General features: G+C 35.5%; 1 protein-coding gene and 1 long non-coding RNA gene across 10 annotated transcripts in view; one reads left to right on the top strand and one right to left on the bottom strand.

Moving 5' to 3' along the window:
- LOC105333596 (uncharacterized) overlaps positions 1-23,539 on the top strand; it is a 39,476-nt gene that overhangs the window by 592 nt on the left and 15,345 nt on the right. For 7 of the 9 annotated variants that reach the window (XR_010710038.1, XR_010710041.1, XR_010710036.1 and 4 more), the window contains exons 2-4: positions 1,442-1,546; positions 12,313-12,443; positions 20,249-20,458. This is a non-coding gene — a long non-coding RNA (uncharacterized lncRNA). Of the gene's footprint in view, positions 1-1,441; positions 1,547-11,632; positions 11,727-12,312; positions 12,444-20,248; positions 20,459-23,539 lie in introns of all 9 variants that reach the window. The other 2 variants (XR_010710037.1, XR_010710042.1) reach the window with 2 other exon arrangements.
- LOC136271987 (uncharacterized) lies at positions 21,792-22,503 on the bottom strand. Its single transcript, XM_066072636.1, has 2 exons — positions 22,069-22,503; positions 21,792-21,982 (listed from the first exon to the last, which is right to left on the bottom strand). The coding sequence occupies exons 1-2, from the start codon at positions 22,501-22,503 to the stop codon at positions 21,863-21,865; spliced, it is 555 nt and encodes a 184-aa protein (XP_065928708.1). The 3' UTR covers positions 21,792-21,862.

The raw sequence follows: 23,539 nt of genomic DNA, 5'->3' as shown, positions 1-23,539 counted from the left end.
TCGCCAAAATTCCCTATACCCGCAACGCAAATTTTGGCGAGCGCTTGCGAGCACCCGCTCTGTTGAACAGGCCTCTGGTTCCCTCACAATTCGATTCATTTTCTCCATTTTCGGGTCATGTGACTTCAAAGTGTCAGTAATGTCGCGTAATCGTCTCAGAACACAGTTTTTATAAATTTGCCACATAGAAAAACAATGCCGATCAGAAAATATATTTACAACTATTGACACTCAATGACAGTCGTGATTCAGAATGAAATGATCGTCATTATGTCAGCATTGTGACAAAAAGAAAAATAAACCTTAAGAAAAATAACATTAAACAAGATAAATAAAATGACACCTGAGTTGGATGGATCATTTTATTCATTAATCTCTCTTTTCTCTCTTTCACGTTATCGTAAATCCGCAGAGAAACAGCTGAGAAATATGTTTCAGGTATTGTGACCCGCATTTGGGGAAATTCCATCAGATTGATTAATTAATTGGTGTAAATTTATTTAAGCAGTTATCGTTCTGAATAATTGTTGACAAATAACTGAATGCATGTGCAATATTTTTCATCCATTAACACCCTCCCACAACATTCACATCAACCACCATGCAGCGTAAATAATGAAAAAAGCATGTCAAAGATGTGTGAAAATCTCCATCTCGAAAGCGCTTGATTTCTAAATTCGTTTCTTGGAGGGTCTGTAAATGTTAATTTTCGAATATCGTTTAATGATCAAAGACAGAAAGGCCTATAGTTCGTGATCAATGTATTTTTGAAGTTTTTTTATGCTTCAATTTAAACAAGGTGGCATGAAATGCACACGAGAGGCCCGGAATTGGAGACTTCACTGTACATGTCTAAATTTTACCAGCAACGGCTCTTGATCTGATTAAAACTTTGGGGGAAGGAGGTGCATGGGGGATCCAAAGAATAATTGTGCAGGTCCTGTACAATCACTGAATTTTGCTAGGTAGCTTGAATTACCTACATACATGTACATGTACATTGTAGCTTTATTTACCTACCTGAAGTAGGTTTATTAAGACATCTTTATGTAATTTTACCCTTTACAGTAATTGTTTCCAGATCTTTTGAACATTATTGATGTACCCTAGTGCGACGTTTTGTACAAATGCTCATTTAGAAACAAATATGATTGAGTAGCTTTACAAATCTACTTCAGGTAGGTAAATAAAGCTATGTAGGTAATTCAAACAACGTACTTTAATGTGATTATGTCGTACGTACCTGTTTTGTTTGTTGTGGTGATCAAAGGCTTAATTTTTGACAACTTAACTTAAAAATAAAATGTAAAAGGTTTGCATTTTTTCCGTGTTGAGGGTGGGGGTATCTGGTTCCCCTGACACCCTCCTCTAGATCCATGCATGCTACTGTTCATGACTTTATTCATTTTGTTTTTCTTTCATTTTTCACGTGAACATGTAGAAGAAATCCACCTTTGTCGAAACTGATTGGAAAATCTTGGCAATTCAACAAATTCTTTTTTGAGGGAAGACAATATCAATGCAACTCGGGTCATCAATAGTACACGTAAGCTACATTGCTTTAGTTAGCTATAGTCAGACATGTAGCATCAGCTGGAGAGGATTGGGGGGAGGAAACAATTCCTCCACTGTCTTCAAAACAGAAAATATCTTTTGATTAAATTTATAAATTTATACGTTTGAACGAAACCCAACCCTCATAATGATTGATACAGTTTCATTTTGTATTTGATTTTCTTTGCCCCCCCCCCCCCTTTTCAAAAACGATGCTACATGGCTGATTATCATATATATATATACCCACAATATATTTAATAAAATTAGATGCATAGCAAACATATAGTAAATGCTAGGGATGGGACGTTGCACCAGTACATCACGGTATTTTTTTTTTTACGATACTTGGATCGATACATAAATACAGCGATACCTAACTGAACTTTTTTTTTATTTTCCAAAAATATCCGAACTTTATATATCGGCTATTGTTAGTCCACGCGCCTAATATGAAAGTACAAAGACGGCGGAAAACCTCGTAAAGTTGTCAAAACTGTTTGGAAGTGAAATCTGGAGTGTGGAAAACTTTTGGATTACTTGTTTATGAAAAAGTAGTGTGAATGAGACTTAAGTAATTTGTAAATTGCGCAACGCTCATTCTAAATATAATGAAATAACTTTGGACATGCGGTAATACATCGACAGATTGAATAAATTTTAAACCTTTATTGATGTTTTCATTTAGTTGCAATGTATCGTGATATGTATCGTATCGCATCTCATGTATCGTGATATGTACCGAATCAGCTAAGTACAGTATCGTCCCAGCCCTAGTAAATGCACTTGTATACGCAGCTGATACATGTCTACTGTACAGTTTTAAAGTTCGGGTAAAACATCAAGATGAAAAAAAGTCATCCAGAAAACATACACTTTATAACTTTAAAAAACAGTTTATTCATGTTTATGTCAAAAATAAATGTATTATTTTGGTGTTAATTCATATATGTTTTTGGGGGCCTCAAACATAAAATATTTGTTTTGTCTTTGTATGTAAAATCTGATATGCAGGGATCTTACATTATTTAATCAAGAGTTGTTAATTACGTGTGCAGATCAAGAAGGGTGGGGGGGGTCAAAGGGATCGGGAAACTCGGAATACAAAGAAGATGGGGGAATTAAGATGGCGCAAATGCCCATTTAGTTAAGTCATTAAATACAATTTAAATTCAAATTTAATATTATATGTATTTGATATGTTATAATAAAAGTTTAAAAAAGGATAATTACAAAGTATATTCAGTTTGGAATATTTCAACAAACGATAAGAAAAAAAAATCTATAGTGTTGGTGGTTTCGAACCCATAACCTAAAACCCTAAGACTGTGAGGTTACTGGTGCTCTAACCACTGAGCCAATTCATTCACAACAAACGTTCAGATGCTATATATATGAGACTTTACCCATGAATTTACGGACTTGTATTATTTTTTTTTTTAAACATTCAATAGTTGGGATACAGAATGGCATACTTAAAAGTAAAGTGGGTTATCTCTCCACGTTTTTGTTGATTGAAATTGTTTCAAATTGTATTAGACCGTATTTAGACTATGACAAAAATATGGAGCTCAGACCCACTCTATAAAAATAAAGGCATTGAAGTTCTAAAAATGACACTATTTGGAGGTTTTGACACGTATACGCCAGTTTAAATTAACCTATTTTAAGTATTTAAAATATTTAAGAGTTACAAACCGAAGTTATTTTAAATGTACATTCCCTTACCAAAATATTGACCTTCTGGCAACACATTCTGGCATTATTGCAGCAATACTGCAGCAACATTCTGGCAATACATTGCGGCAATGTTGCTGCCGTAGCGTTTTTCGTATGCAAATGAGATTGCGGCAATATTGCCAGAAAGATGTTGCCGCAAAAGTTTTGCTGCAACATATTTTTGCGACAACACCTTTCTGGCAATACATTGCGGCAACGTTGCTGCAGTAGCGTTTTTCGTATGCAAATGAGATTGCGGCAATATTGCTAGAAAGACGTTGCCGCAAAAGTTTTGCTGCAACATATTGTTGCGACAACACCTTTCTGGCAATACATTTGCATAAGAAAAATGACATTGCAGAAATATTGGTTCAATGCATTTTCTGTGCTCTGGCATCAATGGTACAATATATGCAATATTTATAAATAATAAATGTATACAGTAAAGCAGTCATGTATTAATCTACAACCAAAATGAAAAAAAAAACTTTAATTACCATTACAGTTTTATTTTTTTAAAAATGCAAAAAGGTTACAACAAGGCTAACATTTCGCATTACATTAAGTTTGGACTTTCAAAAATAAAAAATAAAAAATAGTTTGTGATTACACAATATTACAGAAGTAAAAAAAATTATTATTCAATGTAACATGCACAAAATAAGTATTGAATTAAAAATATAATGTATAATATTAGAGACCTGAAACTGGAATTTCAACATGCTTATAAAGGACACCAGTTAAAATTAATAATCTTTGAATTTAACACATAAATACAATAAACACAAATATGATGAACAAATCATGATGAAACTTGACTAAAAGTACTCGGCCAATCAGTGACAATTTATTGCTGCAGAATAACATGTATTGTAGTTTGATTGACACAACGCGCACAGACCGATTGACACAACGCACACAGGCGGATATGGACAAAAGTTCACTGTTTACCGTAAGCAAAGCTCAAACCATATAAGTCCTGCACAACCACTTGCTGTATTACGACTGATCAAGGCATTCGTCCTAGGCATTCCAAATGTCCAGACCCCCTCCCCCTTCAAATTTTTTAAAATAACATAAAATTACCAAAAATATGCATCGGACCCCCTTCCCCTGGCAAACTCAAATAACAGTCGAACCCGAACCCCCCCCCCCCCGGGAATAAAATTCTAGATCCGCGCATGGTTCTTAAACAGTGTTAAACCCATTGATATAATGGTAGATCGCAGTCTTTCGGTTTATATTCTTATAACAATCATGTTTAAACTGCCATTCAATGAATATATTTTTATCGCTAAACTTACTTTTTCAAAAACGTGCTCATGCAGATGGTGCAGGGGATGTCAAGACTTGATTCGTTCACTCAGATTCGTCCTCAGTTCAGCCGTTGATTTTTTTAGCTCACCGAGACGAAGTCAAGGAGAGCTTATGCTATACCCTCGGCGTCGGCGTCCGGACCTGGTTAAAGTTTTTGTTGCAGGTCCTGTATCTAAGCTATTACTTGTCCTGTCTTCACCAAACTTGCATGGATGATGCATCTGGACCTACTTATGGACTTGAAAGACTTGGATGCTGAATCTGGGTCCTAAATTTCAGATGCTGGAGGAGGTTAAGGTTGTTGGACCAGGTTAAAGTTTTTGTTGCAGGTGCCCTTTGATAGCAATATCTTAGTTACTGCTGGTCCGTACTTCACCAAACTTGCATGGATGGTGTGTCTTATGATACTGATGCACCAGACAGGTTTGAGTGCTGAATCTGAGCTATAGGTTTCGGATGCTGGAGGAGGTTAAGGTTTTTGGAGCAGGTTAAAGTTTTTGTTGCAGGTGCCCATTGATAGCAATATCTAAGTTACTACTGGTCCTAACTTCACCAAACTTGTATGGATGATGTGTCTTATGATACTGATGCACCAGACAGGTTTGAATGCTGAATCTGAGCAATAGGATTCGGATGCTGGAGGAGGTTAAGGTTTTAAGAGCTGGTTAAATAAAGTTTTTGAAACAGGTGCCCTCTAATGATGATACCTTAGTTATTACTTGTCCTTACTTCACCAGACTTCCATGGATGGTGTGTCTTATGATACTGATGCACCTGACAGGCTTGAATGCTGAGTGTGAGCCATAGGTTTCGGATGCTGGATAAAGTTAAGTTTTTTGGAACAGGTCACATGTTTAATAGATGATAGTACTATTTCAAACTTGCATAGTTGATTTAACTGTAATATGAATGAATCGCAGAGGTAGCTTCAGATGCAGAGCTTGATCTCCATTATCAAGGATGCTAAAAAATTAATCTTAGTTATTACAGGTCCTAACTTCACCAAACTTGAATGGATGGTGTGTCTTATGATACAGATGCACCTGACAGGCATGGATGCTGAATCTGAGCCATAGGTTGCGGATGCTGGAGGAAGTAAAGGTTTTAATTGCTAGTGCCCTCTGATGAAGATATCTTAGTTATTACTGGTCCAAACTTCACCAAACTTGCATGGATGATGCGTCTTATGATACCAATGCACCTGATGGGCTTGAATGCTGAATCTGAGTCATAGGTTTCGGATGCTGGATGAGGTTTAGTTTTTTGGAACAGGTCACATGTTTTATAGATGAAAGCTTGCATAGTTGATTTAACTTTATTATAAATTAAACGCAGAGGTTGCTTCAGATGCAGAGCCTGATCTCCATTATCAAGGATGCTAAAGAAATCTCCTACCTCACTCAAACCAGATCGATAGATAGATGTGTTTGTTGATAAATGATATAACATGATTCCTATGATATAGTATTGTATGATATGAAACAATATTGTTTGATATGATATCATATGTTATATTATAAAAAGTTATACGATACGATATGATATTGTATCAATTTTTTTGATATTTTATGATATGATATTGTATCATGATATTGTAATGTATAGTATTGTATATTATGATACAATATTGTATAATATTATATTGTATTTTTAATTTATTATTTTATCAAATGATACAATTACATAAGATATTGCAAAATATTATATTGTATCCTATGATACAATATTGTATATTCTATAATATTGTATCATACACTATTTATAATAATTATGATATTGGTTTCAGTAATATATAATTATATCACATGAAATTGTATTATATGATATTGTAATATAATATTATATTTTATCATACGATATTGTATGATATGATATTGGTTTATATGATATAATATCATATCACATGAAATTGTATTATATGATATTGTAATATATATTATTGTGTCATATGATACAATATGTATCATATAATAATGTATTTTATAATATTTTACTTTATCACATAATATTGTATCATTTGTTACGATACAATGTTGGAATCAAATTATATTGTATTATATGATATAATATCATATAATGTATCAAATATATTTCAGTGTCATTCAATACAATATCATACAATATTATACAATATAATATCATGTTTCAATGTTATGATGTATTATGTAATATGATATTGTAATATAATAGTATATTGTATTATATTTTATGATATTGTATTATGTGATCAAATACAATAAGGTATAACACAATACAATGTCATATCATACGTTACAATATCATATCTCATTATTGTTTATTACGGTATTTTATTGTATTATATGATAAATATTATAAATATGACATGATACAATATTTAATTTTATATCATTGAATTGATAAACATATGAACATATGATTATCATAAAAAAATTTATCAGATGATATACAATATTTTGTCAAAACAGAATCCATGAATATCCAAGATCATAAAGTATGATTTTCATATAAAATGATAAAGGTGGTCTTATGAAGGTAATGTCTCATAAGGGTGATGCTCCGTCTCGGTGAGCTTAGTAATCTATGATTACCTATGTTTTTACAGATAAACACTCCATTGACAGTGTATTTTGAAAATTGGCGGCTAGCGATTTGATCGACCAATCAGCGCGCGCGTAACTTAACATTGAAACGAAAGTAAAAGTGGAAACAAATAGCATACGAAAATTCATAATTCAACATGCATTGAGCAGTTTAGATACTCAAATCTAAGTAGACTGATATTTTAACTTAATAAAAAAGAATATACCGGTACAAAAGAACGGACAGGTCGGTATTCACGTAAAACATGAGTTCAAACAGTACATCGTAACCATGCATAACAGTTATATGCCATTGAAGTGAACATCACGTTTAATTGAAACTTTCTTAAAATAAGACTTTAATCATAAAATATTTATTAGATTTAATTTTTTCGACTTATTATTATTTTGGGGGGAAAAGCAATTCATGCAATTATAATTGACAGTTTTAGACTTGTGCTGAATGTGTAAAATTTTATAAGTCTAAATTCTGCTAAAGCTTTTGCAAATTAAGCTCGGTAAGCATAATAAATCAGAGGAAAAAGAAAAGTTTGTGGTAAACTTCTAGCAAATTTTGAGGTGTTACATGTATAACTGAAATCATATCTAAATAATTGACAATTTTTTAACCCCCCTCCACTGCTCGGCTTCTCCTTAAATTATAATTAAAGCAGAAATCAAATATGATGCCTAGCAGTATTGCCAGATTGAATTATATATATTATGTATAAATTAGTTCATGATTTAAATGATCAAATACATGTAGATGTTACCAGAAAACTATTTCTGGCAGTATGATACTGAGTGTAGCCAGAATATTACCACAAGTTGTTGCAGCTAGTGGCAATATTCTAGGTGCATGTTAATATAATTTTTTACAGAGTATTGCCAGAATGTTGCCAGAAGTTATTGCCGCTAGCGGCAACACTCCAGCAGTATTGCCAAAATGTTACCAGAAGTTGTTGCAGCTAGCGGCAACATTTCACTTGTCTCAAAATCTGGTTTCTGGTAACAAAAATGTGTTGCTGCAATATTGCTTCATTGTTGCAGCAATAATTTTACTTTGGTAAGGGTTGTTTTTAATTATTTAAAGAAAAAATCATCAGATTTGTTGATATTTTAGTTTAGAAGTATGTTATCTTCACTCATAAAGGCATTTTACACGCCTTAATCAGCCATCTTCTTTATCTTTCGGAACCCCCTCCTTGGGAAAATCATACATTAAATCCGTCTATTTGTCAACAATTAATGATATAAATTTCATTTAAATGAATGTGAATTGATTTCATACAGTATCCAACACGACGATTAGTTGTAGGGGGTTATCAAAACATACGCCTACGTGGATCCATATGGCCAAACAACCCGCCCCCCCCCCCCCAAAAAAAAAACCGCTTGAACCTGGATCCGCGTGTGCAATTTATCATTTGAAGAATTCGAATTCGTTTGATTAAATGCACACCTACACCAAAATCTAAGCCAATTCAAGTTTGTAATGGCGTCACTTGTACAAGATTTAAACGTAACAGCTTATATAATGGCCTACGTAAACTTCTTCTTGTTAAATCAAAGTTAAATGCCTTATAAATTATAATTATATATAATCTATACCCCTTTTCCTCTTTCTCATGATATTGTCCAACAATAAAGCAAAATTCAATATGTATTAATAATGGATTTAAATAATAATCATACATGTATAAAACAAACTTTTACTCAACAAACAAGTTATTCCACACTTCGGTCATACTCCTAGCGAGAAAACAATTTAAAGTGCATCATAATTTTATTATCATGACGTTTTTTGTAGATGTAATGCTTATCCCTCGAGAATAAACCAAGTTTGAAATAAACTAGATGCTTTCATTAGACATGAGTAGTACCCGCACCAAGTGTAATTTGCCCTTAAATGACATGGCATTGCACTCTTTTGTAACATTGCAGTTTTCGTCGAGAAGAAGGCCACATGCAATTTCCGGTATTTTTTAAAAACTATAATAATCATAAAGGATGAGATCTCATCCCATAATACACATATTGCCCTTTATGTACAATTTGGGTTGAACTGTTTGCAAGTGAATTTATCAATAATCTAAACATTTCACATTTCATGTCATAGAAAATTATTCCAAACAAAATTAAACTAACACACACACCCCACCCCCACCCACTACCCATGGATAAATAAACATCAGAATATTTTGATAACAATGAATCCCTGTACATGTAGTTGCATAAAGAAGCTTGTAAAAAATGCAAAAATATGACTAATTGTGCAACGATTTTCACTGCAGGACAACTAGGACAGAAGATATGTGTATAATTATTTATAAAGGTGGTATCGGACACGTGTAGATATTAATTAATGTAGATAAAAGTGTATAATTTTTATTATATAGTTAAAGTTTATATTAAAATTGAAACATTTTCACCGTTTAAGAATTTTAAAATGTTAATTACAATATTTGCCTATTAAAAATAAATTTTAAAATTTTGATAAGCCCCACCAGGATTCGAACTCTCTACTTACAGACACACGGTTAACGCTTTAACCCATATTGCACTATGCTTTTAGGTACTAACATTATTTTGGGGGGAAATTACATTTTATACTTTATTTGTTTAGTTCAAAAGGGAGTATATCACAATATGCAGGTGTCCAATATATACCACCTTAAAATTTGTGCTTTACATTGTTAATTACCTCATAAATTGTGCAAGGGATTTTAAAGAGTAAAGTTGTGAAAATAAAAACATTTTCATACAATATGTTACGGGTAAATGATCTTTGTCAGCAGTTATGTACCCAACACGAATTCTGCAGGGTTGCATTAGCGGGTACTAATTAGTTTTACCCGGCTCTTTGGTTATAGATATGGGTTTCACGTGGTGTACATGCATGTGCAGAATAGGATTAATTAACGTGAATAAACGTTTCTTTTATGGTGATCAGCTAAAGGAATTCATATTGTGCTCATTGTGATGTTGACCGATATAGGTATATAAAATACATGTAGTACTCTAGCACAATATTATGAGACACTGGTATACAAAACATTTAAGTTTGACTTTTACTTTCTAAAAAAGTGATATATCCCTTTGCCAGCATATCAATCTAATTAAAATTAGACGTTCTGAATCCCCTACTCAAACGGAGAAGCGATAGCGGATTCAGAACGTCTAATTTTAATTAGATTGCCAGCATATTAAATAATTTAAGTTTATCATTGTTAACTCAATTCCTATTGCACTTGTACAGTTTTAATTGCAAAAGTTATTTTTTCATTTGTCAGTCTTACATGATTATTGAATTGACCCAGTAACATTTCATATTAAATTTGTAGAAACTTATCATGTTATATGAGTTATAATAAGGAGGTAGGGGAACTAGGGTCTTAACCCTTCCCCATCCCCAGGATGTGTGGATCAGATACAATTCTAGTGAGAATGAAGGCATGATGCTGCAGCTTTTTTTTCAATTAAACCCCCTACCCCATCAGCACACACCAGTAGTAGAAAAAGAGTTAAATTAATGTTGGTGTACCGTAATTTTCTTTTATTTTGCCTAATATTCTTTTTTGTCAAGAGAGTGAAGAGACACATGTGTACATGTGGTATGTTAAGGTTAATGACTCATGAAATTTGTGCATTTTAATCCTTATTGTTAACAAATATACATGTTATTATATATGCATGTATATATAAAGATGTGACATATACTAGGAATGCCAATCGGTTATTTATAACTAGTACTCATTTTGGCTGATTAATTTGTTAATCGTTTTGAAAATATAGACACTTCTGAATAAAACATAGAATCAATATTTTTTTAAGATTGATTTTGTAACTATTAACAACTTAATTGGGGCCCCACTCTGCAGGTGCCCAATATAGTCATCATTCTATCCAATTCTGCTGATCTGCATGCCCCTGGGGACATCCTCACCCCTTTCCAAACCTGAAAATGACAAAGTATCTGGAAAACTATTTCATCCTATATGTTTTTTGTTCCTAATGTATTATGGCACATTAAATGTTATTTAGGTCATGACCCTTTGGGATTGTTCTGACCCCATAAAACAGGGAATTACCAAATAAATCTTAAAAACTTTTGAGATCAGACCATTAAACCATATATATTCATGTTTTTTGTATTATGTTGTATCAGATGGTGGTAAAGTTTATGGAATGGTATTAAGTACATGGCCCCACAAGTTGTCTTTAACCCCCCCCCCCCCCAACCACCTCCTAGCTCCTTTGAATTTTTTAATAAATGTTGAGATCCCCACCCTAATTATCATTATGATACAATATTGTATAATATGATATTGTATGTACTTTATTTATCATTTTATCACATGATATTGTTTCATATAATATATTGTTATGTATATTATTAAATCATATGATATGGTATTGTATGATATATAATATTATGTTATATAAGACAATGATTTTTCGTCATTTTCATATGCTGAAAGTACACCACGTGACATTCGTTCTTTTACTATATCGACGCAAAAGCGCATTTGTGGAATATGATGTTGCACAACTTGGCAATATTAACAAGAAAAGGTACAATTGTAAAGACAATTTATCAACAAGAGTTATTAAATACAGAATATCAAAAATATTAATGTGCAAAATGTTCTTCATTCAATCATAATCCGTTTATCTATATGACAAGTAATCTCTAATTCTCGTTGTTTAAAATCTGGTGATAGCTTGATTTCGTAATTAATATTTTAAGTATTTTATAGGATTGCATATTATGGTTAACGTCGTAATGTACAATTCATTAACTTTTCTGTATTTATAAACAAACTTTTTGTTAGCCATAGGCCTAACTTTACTCTGAGTGATTATATTAATTAATATAACTATAATAATTATGGACTTTATTGCACTTAATATGTGGTTATATGGACCCATGTTAAGTTATATCGACCTCGGACACAAAAAGTGATATCGAAAGTGATATGTATTGTATAGTATCGTAGGATGCAAGATAGTATTTAATATATTGTATTGATATTAAAACAATTTATCTTACAATACCGTATGAAATTATTATATAATTTTCAAACTATTTTTTAACATATACTAATTAAGATTTTGTGAAAATTAATGTTCTTAATTTTTGTTTTTACATCAAATAAAGATGTTGAATGAAGGAAGTTGACCACTTCATCATCGTCGTCACATCGTCATCAACCCATCATCATCATCATCAACCCATCATCATCATCATCGCAGCACCAGCAGGTCTTGTAACAGATACCGTTATCTTTTGTAAGTGTGCATATACAGTTTTGTAAAGATAAATTCAATATACCGGTACTATATTATGTCCCTGGCTCCTTTCCAATTAATTTCTGCTGGTTTTCTTGATAAAAACACATGCATGCATGTCAGTGAAGAACAACTGAAATCAAAATGCACAAATAGTCCTTCATTTTTTGTTTAATAACACATCCCTTTTTTATAAGGAGAAGTTGACAGAACTGATAACCATATTTTCTACCAGAATTCGTTTACACCCTTTATGCACTTTGCTTGTTTTTCAACATATATAACCATCCCTGTAGTAACAGTTTCAACTTAACACTGTAGTAACTGTTTCATGTTGTTTGCATTGCAAATTCCTGTAAACTATTTTCAGTCATTTCCTTTACTCTGACAAGATAGATAGTGATAAAATTTCATAACAGAAAACTTGTATTGTTTTTTAGCTCACCTGAACGGAAAGTTCAAGTGAGCTTTTCTGATCATCCTTTGTCCGTCGTCGGTCTGTCTGTCTGTCCATCTGTAAACTTTTCACATTTTTCACTTCTCTAAAACCACTGGGCCAAATTTTGTTAAACTTAGTACAAAGCATCGTTATGATAAGGGGATTCTAAATTGTTAAAAAAAAGGGGCTAAACCCCTTTTAAAGGGGAGATGATAACAAAACAGTGAAAATAGGGTGCATGCCTTTAAAAATATCTTCTTCTCAAGAACCACTGTACTAGAAATGCCAATGTTTACACGAAAGCTTGTATATATAGTGAAGATGATAAATTGTAAAATTAATTGTGAACCCTGGACCAAAACTATGGCTCCAAGCGGGGTTGAAAGTTTAAGATGGAAATACATTGGAAAAAATGTTTAAAAATATTCTTCTCAAGAACCACTGCACTAGAAATGCCAATTTTTACACAAAGGCTTTTATATATATAGTGAAGATTGTAAACTGTAAAAATCATGACCTCCGGACCAAATCTGGGGCTCCAGGTGGGGTTCAAATTTAAACATGTTTAAACATGTTTAAAAAAATGTTTTAGAAATCTTCTTCTCAAGAACTACAGTAAAAACTTGGTTATAGCGAAGTCCTAATTTTAAGGACCAATGGATTTACTTTGTTATATCCGTAAATACATCCTTGGCTATTTTAGATTCTAATGTGTTAAAATTGTGACCCCAGGACCTATACCTGGGCACCAAGAGGGGTTCAAAGTTTAATATAGGTAGACATTTATAGGAAACATGTTTAAAAATTTTATTCTTCTTAAGAACTACAATGTCACAGTTGGTGAGGTTACTGAGCAAGGATCCTCAAATAGTGAAAATTCTTAATTATGAAAGCCCTAACCCTCGATTTAATAGTGGTGCCTTAGAAGGGGTTCAAAGTTTAACATATAGAAATATAGAGGAAAAATGTTTAAAAATCTTCTGGAGAACTACAATACTTATATATGTGAGATTACTATTCAAGCATACTCAAATTGTGAAAATTCTGAATTGTGAAAGCCTTGACCCCTAGACTAATATTGGGGGCCCTGGAAGGGGTTCAAAGTTAACAGAGAAATATTGTAGATTCTGAATTGGTAAAAACTTGACCCACGAGCTAATAATGGGGTACCAAGAGACATTCGTGGAAGTAAATAGGAAAAATGTTTAAAACCTTTCTTCTCGAGAGCTACAATTTGTGAGATTACTACCTTGGATTCAATACATGTATTTTTAAAAAAAAATGACCCCTGGACTAATACTGGGGACCCAAGATGAGTACAAAGTTTAACGTAGAAGTATAAATTGAACATGTTTCAAAATCTCCTTCTCAAGAACTAAAATGCTTCAATTTGTCAGATTACTACGTAAGCAATCTAAAATAGCGTAGATTCTAAATTATAAAACCTGTGACCCTTGATCTAATACTGGGGCCCCAGGTGAGAAGGGGTTCAAATTAAGTTTAACATAGAAATATAGAGGGAAAATATTTTAGAATCTTTTAATGGAGAACTACAATTTGCTTCAATTTGTGAGATTTCTATCCAAATGTAGATTCTAAATAAATAAAGCTGTGACCACTGGACTAATACTGGGGCCCCAAGATGGGTTCAAAGTTTAACATAAAAATATATCTTCCAAATGTTTTAAGAAGTTTTTTTTGGAGAACTACGATGCTACAGTTTTTGAGATTACTATGCAAGGATCCTCAAATAGTGTAGATTCTATAAATTGTTAAAGCCAACCATAAACTCTGGACTAATACTGGGGCCCCAGAAGGGGTTCAAATTAAGTTTAAAATAGAAATACCGGTAGCATATGCTATGAAATAGAATGTAACAAGGAACTCTAATGCAGGAGAGCGATGTGGCCTCTTGTTTTTTAATTTTATTAATGAAATTATAGTTCGACATGAAAATAATTGTGAAAACCAATTTATCAATAAAAACAAAAATTGAAGAAAAGGAGAAACCGTGACAGACATACATGCAGTATATTATCAGTGACAGTGAGCTTCTCTTATCTGACTTGTTGTCGTTCTCTGCCTTAATTCTTTACGTTTTTATACTATTTTAAGCTCTGAATCAGTTTCGACTAAAATTGCACAGTGCATCATTTAACGTTGCCCTTATGTAAATTTATCTAATCTTCTTGCAAGTGATAAATTAAATTAGTTAATTCAGATCAAATCAGGCCTTTTTTCGTTATCCATTGAAATGTTTTAAAGCAATATGAGCTGTATTTTTTAGATTTTTATTTTGCTGCAAAAACCTGCTAGTATGATAAATCTGCATGTAACTTAAACTTTTATGATAAATAAGATATGAAAAAATCAGCAATTTTTGTCAGAAGAAAGATATCTCTTCTAAGGAAAAAAATTGATCTGCTATCATAAAAAATTCGAATTGCTATCATATGATAGCAATTTGAATTTTTTATGATAGCAGATCATTTTTTGTATAGGACGACAATATTTCAATTTTGCTCCAATTAAAACTTCTTCACGGCTTTTCCCACAAAAATATGGCTAACAGAAATTTTAAAACTATGATATTTTTTTTTTCATTTTAGTAGAAAATATCTTTTTATAAAAAAAATTTCAACATGAAAATTGCAGCTCATATTGCTTTAAAATAATGTATTTTCTCCATATAAAAAGAGATTTTTGAAGCAGATTATAGTTTTAATATAAAATACTCACCATGACGAAGTCACAGTACCTCTTGCTATAACCTGAATTTTTTTCTTAAAATATAGTAATATTAATGATATTAATAAATAAACATTTTAATTACCATGACAGGCACCTGATGTTATATATATTTCTGTGAAGTACATGTAAGATAGTTTCTTTACAATAATAATTATCGTATCAGTCGTTTATTGAGAAATGGGGAGTTGGAAGGATTGTCCAAAGTGAAAATCTGAAGCAAGCAGGAGATTAAAGTGTAATATCCCGCTGCTATTAATTTTTCCATATACCTGTATTTTTCAAAAAAATTCATATTGATTTTCATCAAAGTCAATATCAATAGCAATTAAGAGTTATCTTTCTTTTATTATAATAGACTATTAAAGGTTTTAATTTACATACAGTACATAATACATTGCCAAAGTTTCTAATTTTTCAGAAAAGATAAGCTAATAGTAAAAGGATCGATATGTTTTAGAAATGCTACAAATGTAAATCTGAACATTTTAATTATTAAAACTCTTAAAGGGGATCAAATGAATGATCTTCCAGTTAAATTGATATGTTCTCTACATAGGGATATACATGTATTGTCTTGAATAAAATGCAATATTGTTTGTTTTTAGCTCACCTGAGCTGAAAGCTCAAGTGAGCTATTCTGATCACATTTTGTCTGTCGTCCGTCTGTCCGTCTGTCCGTCTGTCTGTCCGTCTGTCCGTCCGTAAACTTTTCACATTTTCAACATCTTCTCAAGAACTACTAGGCCAATTTCAACCAAACTTGGCACAAATCATCCTTAGGCAAAGGGGATTCAAAGTTGTGAAAATTAAGGACCACACCCGTTTTCAAGGGGAGATAATTAGAAATTAATGAAAAATTTCGAGATATTTTAAAAAATCTTCTTCTCAAGAACCAGAGAGCCAGGAAAGCTGAAACTTGTGTGGAAGCATCCTCAGGTAGTGTAAATTCAGAGTTGTGAAATTCATGACCCCCGGGGGTAGGGTGGGGCCACAATGGGGGGTTGAAGTTTTACATAGGAATATATAGAGTAAATCTTTAAAAATCTTCTTCTCAGAAACTAAACAGCCTGGAAAGCTGAAACTTGTGTGGAAGCATCCTCAGGTTGTGTAGATTCGAAGTTGTGAAATTCATGACCCCCGGGGGTAGGGTGGGGCCACAATGGGGGGTCGAAATTTTACATAGGAATATATAGAGTAAATCTTTAAAAATCTTTTTCTCAGAAACTAAACAGCCAGGAAAGCTGAAACTTGTGTGGAAGCATCCTCAGGTTGTGTAGATTCAAAGTTGTGAAAATCATGACCCCTGGGTGTAGGGTGTGGCCACAAGGGGGGGTCGAAGTTTTACATAGGAAAATATAGAGTAAATCTTTAAAAATCTTCTTCTCAGAAACTAATCAGCCAGGAAAGCTGAAACTTGAAAATCATGATCCCTGGGGGTAGGGTGAGGCCACATTGGGGGGGGGGTGTTAAAATTTTACATAGAAATATATATATGTGAAAATCATGATCCCTGGGGGTAGGGTGGGGCACAATGGGGGGGTCGAAGTTTTACCTAGGAATATATAGAGTAAATATTTAAAAATCTTCTTCTCAGAAACTAATCAGCCAGGAAAGCTGAAACTTATGTGGAAGTATCCTCAGGTAGTGTAGATTCAAAGTTGTGAAAATCATGATCCCTGGGGGTAGGGTGAGGCCACATGGGGGGGGGGGGTGTTAAAGTTTTACATAGAAATATATAGAGTAAATCTTTAAAAATCTTCTTCTCAGAAACTAATCAGCAAGATGATTCTTTATAATTGTTAAGACTTTGGCTCCAGGACAATTCTTCGGTCTCACAAGAAGGTTCAGAGTTTGATGTAGCTAAATATCCCATATATAAACAACTGTAAAGGATCTTTTTGAGAACTGCAATACTCAACATTTGATATGACTATAAAATTGAAGCAGGCAGCTATTTTTTCATTAGAATCTTTTTGTATTACTGTAGTGAGTTATTGCCCTTGATTTATTGATTCTTGATTATTTTAATTAATGCATCCACTGTTAACCAATTATTGTGATGATTATTTTTATACAATAATAAAACTTTAATGTATATAAGTTGTTCTGCATAAGAAGTTTTGGGTTAGGCCGGATTAGTTTGTTTATTTTTGATTTCCAATTTTTAGATACTATGAATTATTTTAGGCCGGCACATATATAGGGACAGTGTCTATAGCATTATGAAGAGCGACTGTTTGGGGTTAAATTTGAACAGGTACTAATAGATTGAGTGTGTGGACATCCCTGCTCTATCTAATCTTCGATACAGAGTGTGCGGTCATTCCTGCCCTGTATCGCATTAATACAAGTGTGCAGTCATACCTGCTTGTATTGGTGGTGGTTGCGGCGGTGGTGCTTTGTATGGTCATCCCTGCTGGTGTTCAGGCCTTTCTAGCACAAGTGTGTGGCACTCCCTGCTTGCGTTAGGTTGAGCTGTTGGCGCAAGTGTGCGGTCATCCCTGCTTGCGTTAACGTTGGAACCTGTTGAGTAGCGTAGGTGTGCGGTCATCCCTCCCTGCGTAACATTGAGTCCCTATATATGTGCAGGAGCGGTGATTCAAGTCTGCTCTTGTAAATATTGGCAGCAATCAGGGCTATCCGAGTTCCAAGGGGGAAAAATGGATTTTATTTATACAGGATCTACATGTATTATTGTACATTGTCCAGATTGTTTGTATTATGACTCCATTAAGCTGACTTTATCATACCTATTGTTCCTCAGGTGAGCGATGTGGCCCATGGGCCTCTTGTTTTAAGTTTTGTTGTCCCATATCTGCTCTCTCAGAATAGAAAACCCTTATTCAATTTTAAACATTTAAAATGTTATAAGTTTCAAACTAGTACATAAAATTTAGTTTTTTTGTATTTTTTAAATTAATCCATATGGGGGAGGGGGATATTCATGCAGATATTGCCTCATAAAAATTTGATCAATATAATTCGCTTCTTGCAATTTTTTTGTAAAAGTTTTCAATCTTTACTTTTTTTCCACCTGCTAAAAGTTGATGTTCAGTTCGATCGTTCCGTTTGAAAATTTCTTTTTCTATCTTAGAATATAAATGTCGTCTTCCAACATATATTGGGGCCCAGCACCGCCTCCCTTGTTGTTATATGCCTTAATAATTGTGAGTTAACAGAAACGAGTGAGATTATCTTCTACAGAAGTTATCTCTCATATCGGAGGGATATTCCACCTTAAGTTCCTCCTAATTCAATCAAAGCAAGCAGCTGTCTGAGCCAAATTTCGGGCTATATTTAACAAATTCCTTGGAGAAGAACAACAGGTTCTTAATTCAGAAGAGACTTTGACAAATATTGTCAACATGATTAACTGGGAATTCATTTCATGTAAATCGCTAAAGATACATTGTTCTTTTTAAAATATTGGGGTTAAAATTACGTCATGTAACTTGAATTTTCTCATAGAGCAGACTTATATAAGAATTCACGAGATCAAAGTTACATTTCATTTTCATTGTCTAAATGTGTAATGTATGTCACTGGATAAAGAGAATTTATAAAACATTATAACTGATGGGCACGCTTGATTTTACCAAAAGGTGTACACCGTGTACACTTTTGTAAATCAGGTGCAAAGGTGTAGCATTAAGGTGTACACTTTTCTACACCGAGTCAGGGGCATGTGTTGTTGGGTGTAGCACTGAAACCAATATGGCGTACGAATGTTATGATGGAAACTTGGAAAATGATTTTAAGTAATGTAACGGATTAGAAGTCACATAAAAGTTGTCGTTTGTATGAAAGTCATTAAATTTGAAATGTGTGTTTATTTTATTGCATTTATATCACAAAAAACCTATTAATTGTCGCAGAACAGCAGATTCTTTGATAAATCTGCACCCTTTTCCGTCATATTTATTCTTAACTTCCCTACACCATGTACACTACACTATTGAAAGGACTTGATATACAATACAAAATTTTTACACCAGTGTATACCGGTGTACACCAAGTAAAGCTTAATTAAGCATGCCCTAAGTTTAACACGTTTGTGGTGTGTTTTCGCTAGTAATGGGAGGAATTGTTCAACCACATTAATGCACCCATCTCCCATGGATACACCCAGAGCATGCATGGGGATAGGAATAAACAAAATATTTTAATTCAAAGTGGGTTCGAATCCTGGCCGCGACAGGTCGACGTTGTGTCCTTGGGAAAGACACTTTACATGTATTTCCTCACTCCACCCAAGTGTAAAATGGGTACCTGGCTATAGACAGTGAAAGATATTGTCAGAATGTGAGTGTCTGAGCGCCTTAACGGCTGCCGCACTGAGAAGGCTTTGGAATGCTTTAAGGTCTGCTGGGGTAATAATTGTAAAAGCGCTTTGAGAAATGCATTGCAATTTAAAAGCGCTATATAAAAACTTGCAATTATTATTATTATTATAATATTTTCATTTCGCAAGGGGATGCTCCACTTTGCGGTGCCCTTGTTTAAATTATCAAGCTTAAATAAGATGATTTTTTTTTTTACTAAATACCATCCAGCCTCCTTAACAAAAAAAGTCTACATGTAGATATTTGGTTATTAATGTTTATTACAATTGTAGGTACCAAAGATAACCAAACATAATCTCTGTTGGAGCATCAAGAATAACCAAAGGATTCATCATTCAGGATCCCCGAAACGCAACTGTTTGTTTTGGAATTCTTCGAGACAATGAGTCATCATTGCGTGCGTTTGAATTCTGGAAAAAATATAGACTGAAGAGAAACTTATCATGGTCAATTTATGGATGGATGTTGGATGATAATCCATGGTTGGCACAAAAGACTGTATTCTATCTAATGATCAAAGTTTTTATGTTTGGACTTATATGTTTATACGTTTGAGTTTATATTATTAAAGTTCCTTGGTTTGTTGTTATCTTTGAGTAAGGAAGTGGGGGGGGGGGTAAGTATTGGTGAAAGTGGAAAGATAGTGTAGTACTCTCTCTCTCTCTCTCTCCCTCTCTCATGCTTTCATCCAACTCTCACTCCCCCACCCCACTCCCCCATCTTGATCCCCCTCTTGCCCTCAATCCCAACTCTTTCCCCCTACTAGTAAGTGAGGGGGAAAGTGATGTGTGGGAGAGCGAGAGTGGGGGGTTGGGGAGTGAGCGTGGGGTGAGGGTGAGAGTGGGGCACAAGAGGAAGAGTTGGGTGTGAGGGGGAGAGTGGGATGTAATAAGGGGGGTGAGAGTGGGGCACAAGAGGAGGGAGTGGGGCGCAAGTGGAGGGGGTTGGGGTGGGTGAGAGTGGGGCACAAGGGGGAGTGAAAGATTGGGGCACAAGTGGGGTGAGAGAGTGGGGCCACAAAGGGGTTGGGTGTGAAATGGAGAGAGTGGGGCACAAGGGGGAGAGAGATGGGGTGCAAGTGGGATGTGAGAGTGGGGCGCAAGGGGGAGAGTGGGGCGCTGGGGAAGGTTGGGGTGTGTGAGAGTGGGTGTGAAAGGGGGAGTGTGAGAGTGGGGTGTGAGGGGGGGAGAGAGTGGGGTGTGCAAGTGAGAGGGAGAGAGTGGGGTGTGTGAGTGAGGGAGAGAGTGGGGTGTGTGAGTGAGGGGGAGAGTGGGGTGTGAGAGGGAGAGAGTGGGGTGTAAGGGGGAGAGTGGGGTATAAGAGGGAGAGAGTGGGGTGTGAGAGGGAGAGAGTGGGGTGTGTGAGTGAGGGGGAGAGTGGGGTGTGCAAGTGAGAGGGAGAGAGTGGGGTGTGTGTGAGGGGGAGAGTGGAGTGTGAGAGGGAGAGAGTGGGGTGTGAGAGGGAGAGAGTGGGGTGTAAGGGGGAGAGTGGGGTGTAAGAGGGAGAGAGTGGGGTGTGAGAGGGGGAGAGTGGAGTGGGGTGTGTGAGTGAGGGGGAGAGTGGGGTGTGCAAGTGAAAGTGGGATGTGAGAGGGAGAGAGTGGGGTGTGTGAGTGAGGGGGAGGGTGGGGTGTGAGGGGGAGGGTGGGGTGTGTGAGGGGAGAGTGGGGTGTGAGAGGGAGAGAGTGGGATCTGATGTGGAGGGTGGCTGTGCAAGTAAGAGAGTGGGATGTGAGGGGTGGAGTGGGGAGGGGGAGGGTGGGGTGTGTGAGGGAGAGAGTGTGAGTGGGGTGTCAGGGGGAGGGGGAGAGAGTTGGGGTGTAAAGGGGAGAGTGGGGTGTAAGGGGGAGAGTGGAAAGGAGTTGGATGTGAGGGTATGAGTTGGGTCTAAGGGTGAGGGAGAGAATGGAGGTATGAGTAAGAGAGTAGGGTGTGAGGAGAGAGTGGGATGTAAAGGGGGGCGGGAGATGGGTGTGAGTTGGGTGAAAGGGTGAGGGAGAGAGTGGGCTTGGGAGAGTGGAGTAAGAGTTGGGGTGTGAGTGAGAGAGTGGGGTGTAAGGGGGAGAAGGAGAGAGTAGAGTGAGAGGGGGAGCATGGAGTGAGAGGGAGAGAGTGGATTGCGTGAGGGGGAGAGTGGGGTGTAAGGGAGAGAGTGGGGTGTGAGAGGGAGTAAGTGGAGGAGAGTGGAGTGTAAGGGGGATAGGGGAGAGAGTGGGGTGTGAGGGGGAGAGTGGAATGTGAGGGAGAGGGAGAATGGAATGAGAGGGGGGTGTGGAGTCTGAGGGTGAGAGTGGGGTGTAAGGGAGAGAATGGGGAGTGAAAGTGGGATGTGAGGGAGAGAGAATAGGGTGTGAGTTGGGTGTAAGGGTGAGGGAGAGAGTTGGGTGTAAGGGAGAGAGTGAGGGTGTTAGTTGGGTGTAAGGGTGAGAGAGAGAGAGTGGGGTGTGTGAGTAAGAGATTGGGGTGTGAGGGGGGGGGGGGAGTGGGGTGTAAGGAGGAGAAGGAGAGTGGAGTGAGAGGGGGAGCATGGAGTGAGAGGGAGAGAGTGGAGTTAGAGAAGGAGAGTGGGATGCAGAGGCGGATCCAGCAATTTGGAAAAGGGGGGGTTCCAATTAATGATAATCAATACGTGCAAAATTCATTATTTTTCAACAAACAAGGCCTTTTGAACGTTTTCCATGCGTAAATTTAATTAACAGTTATCTCGTCAATATCTACATGTATTTCATACCTATTTTAATATCAGAGTGCACTGCATTTATTAAGCGTTTTGGGTTCGGTAAGGAAGATTTGCACAATTTCTAGCCTTAGAAAAAAAACAAGTCTCCAGCAATGAGAACGTGCGTCTATGCTTAATAGAAAGAAACACTAAAAACAAAAAACAAAAACAAAATGATTCAGACTTATTACGACAAGCTATTATAAATATGAATTTTTTGGTAATTTTTTTTATGTCTATGATGTTTAAATTCTGAACTATTTATCGATTTTGATTTCTATTGATTGCATTCTTAAATAAAGGTCTAAATGATAGGATATGACAAAAAATGCATGGGGATACTTTATCTGCTGAATAGATTGTACATGTGTAATACAATGGTACAAGCAATAGTCGTCCCAGGGAACTTGATGTGACCTCTGTAATGGTGCGCAACATTACCTGGCACTAGTACAGATGCGATCATATTCAAGAAAGTTGTGAAAAGTTGTGCATTTATATAATGGTTTACATATAAACCCCTTACACGGTATTTTTATAACGTAATTTCCTATTCTTGGGGGGGGGGGGGCTTCGTTTGTGATTCAGGTATTAAGGTAGCTAGCATTCCAGAAAAATAGCATAACCCGCATAAGAAATTCTTTAAATAAGCAATTTTAAAAGCATTTATTTGAAATAATTAAAGTATTATGGTATAAATGGGAAAAATTGCCTTTAAATAGGCATTACAAGTTTTCCAAATAATTCATATGTCCCAGAGAAAGGGGGGGTTCCGACCCCCGGAACCCCCCCTCTGGATCCGCCAATGGGATGTAAGGGGGAGAGGGGAGAGAGTGGGCTGTGAG

Source organism: Magallana gigas, chromosome 10 (genome assembly GCF_963853765.1).
Source record: "Magallana gigas chromosome 10, xbMagGiga1.1, whole genome shotgun sequence".
Taxonomy (NCBI): Eukaryota; Metazoa; Mollusca; class Bivalvia; order Ostreida; family Ostreidae; genus Magallana; species Magallana gigas.
This window is presented reverse-complemented; position numbering and strand designations above follow the sequence as displayed.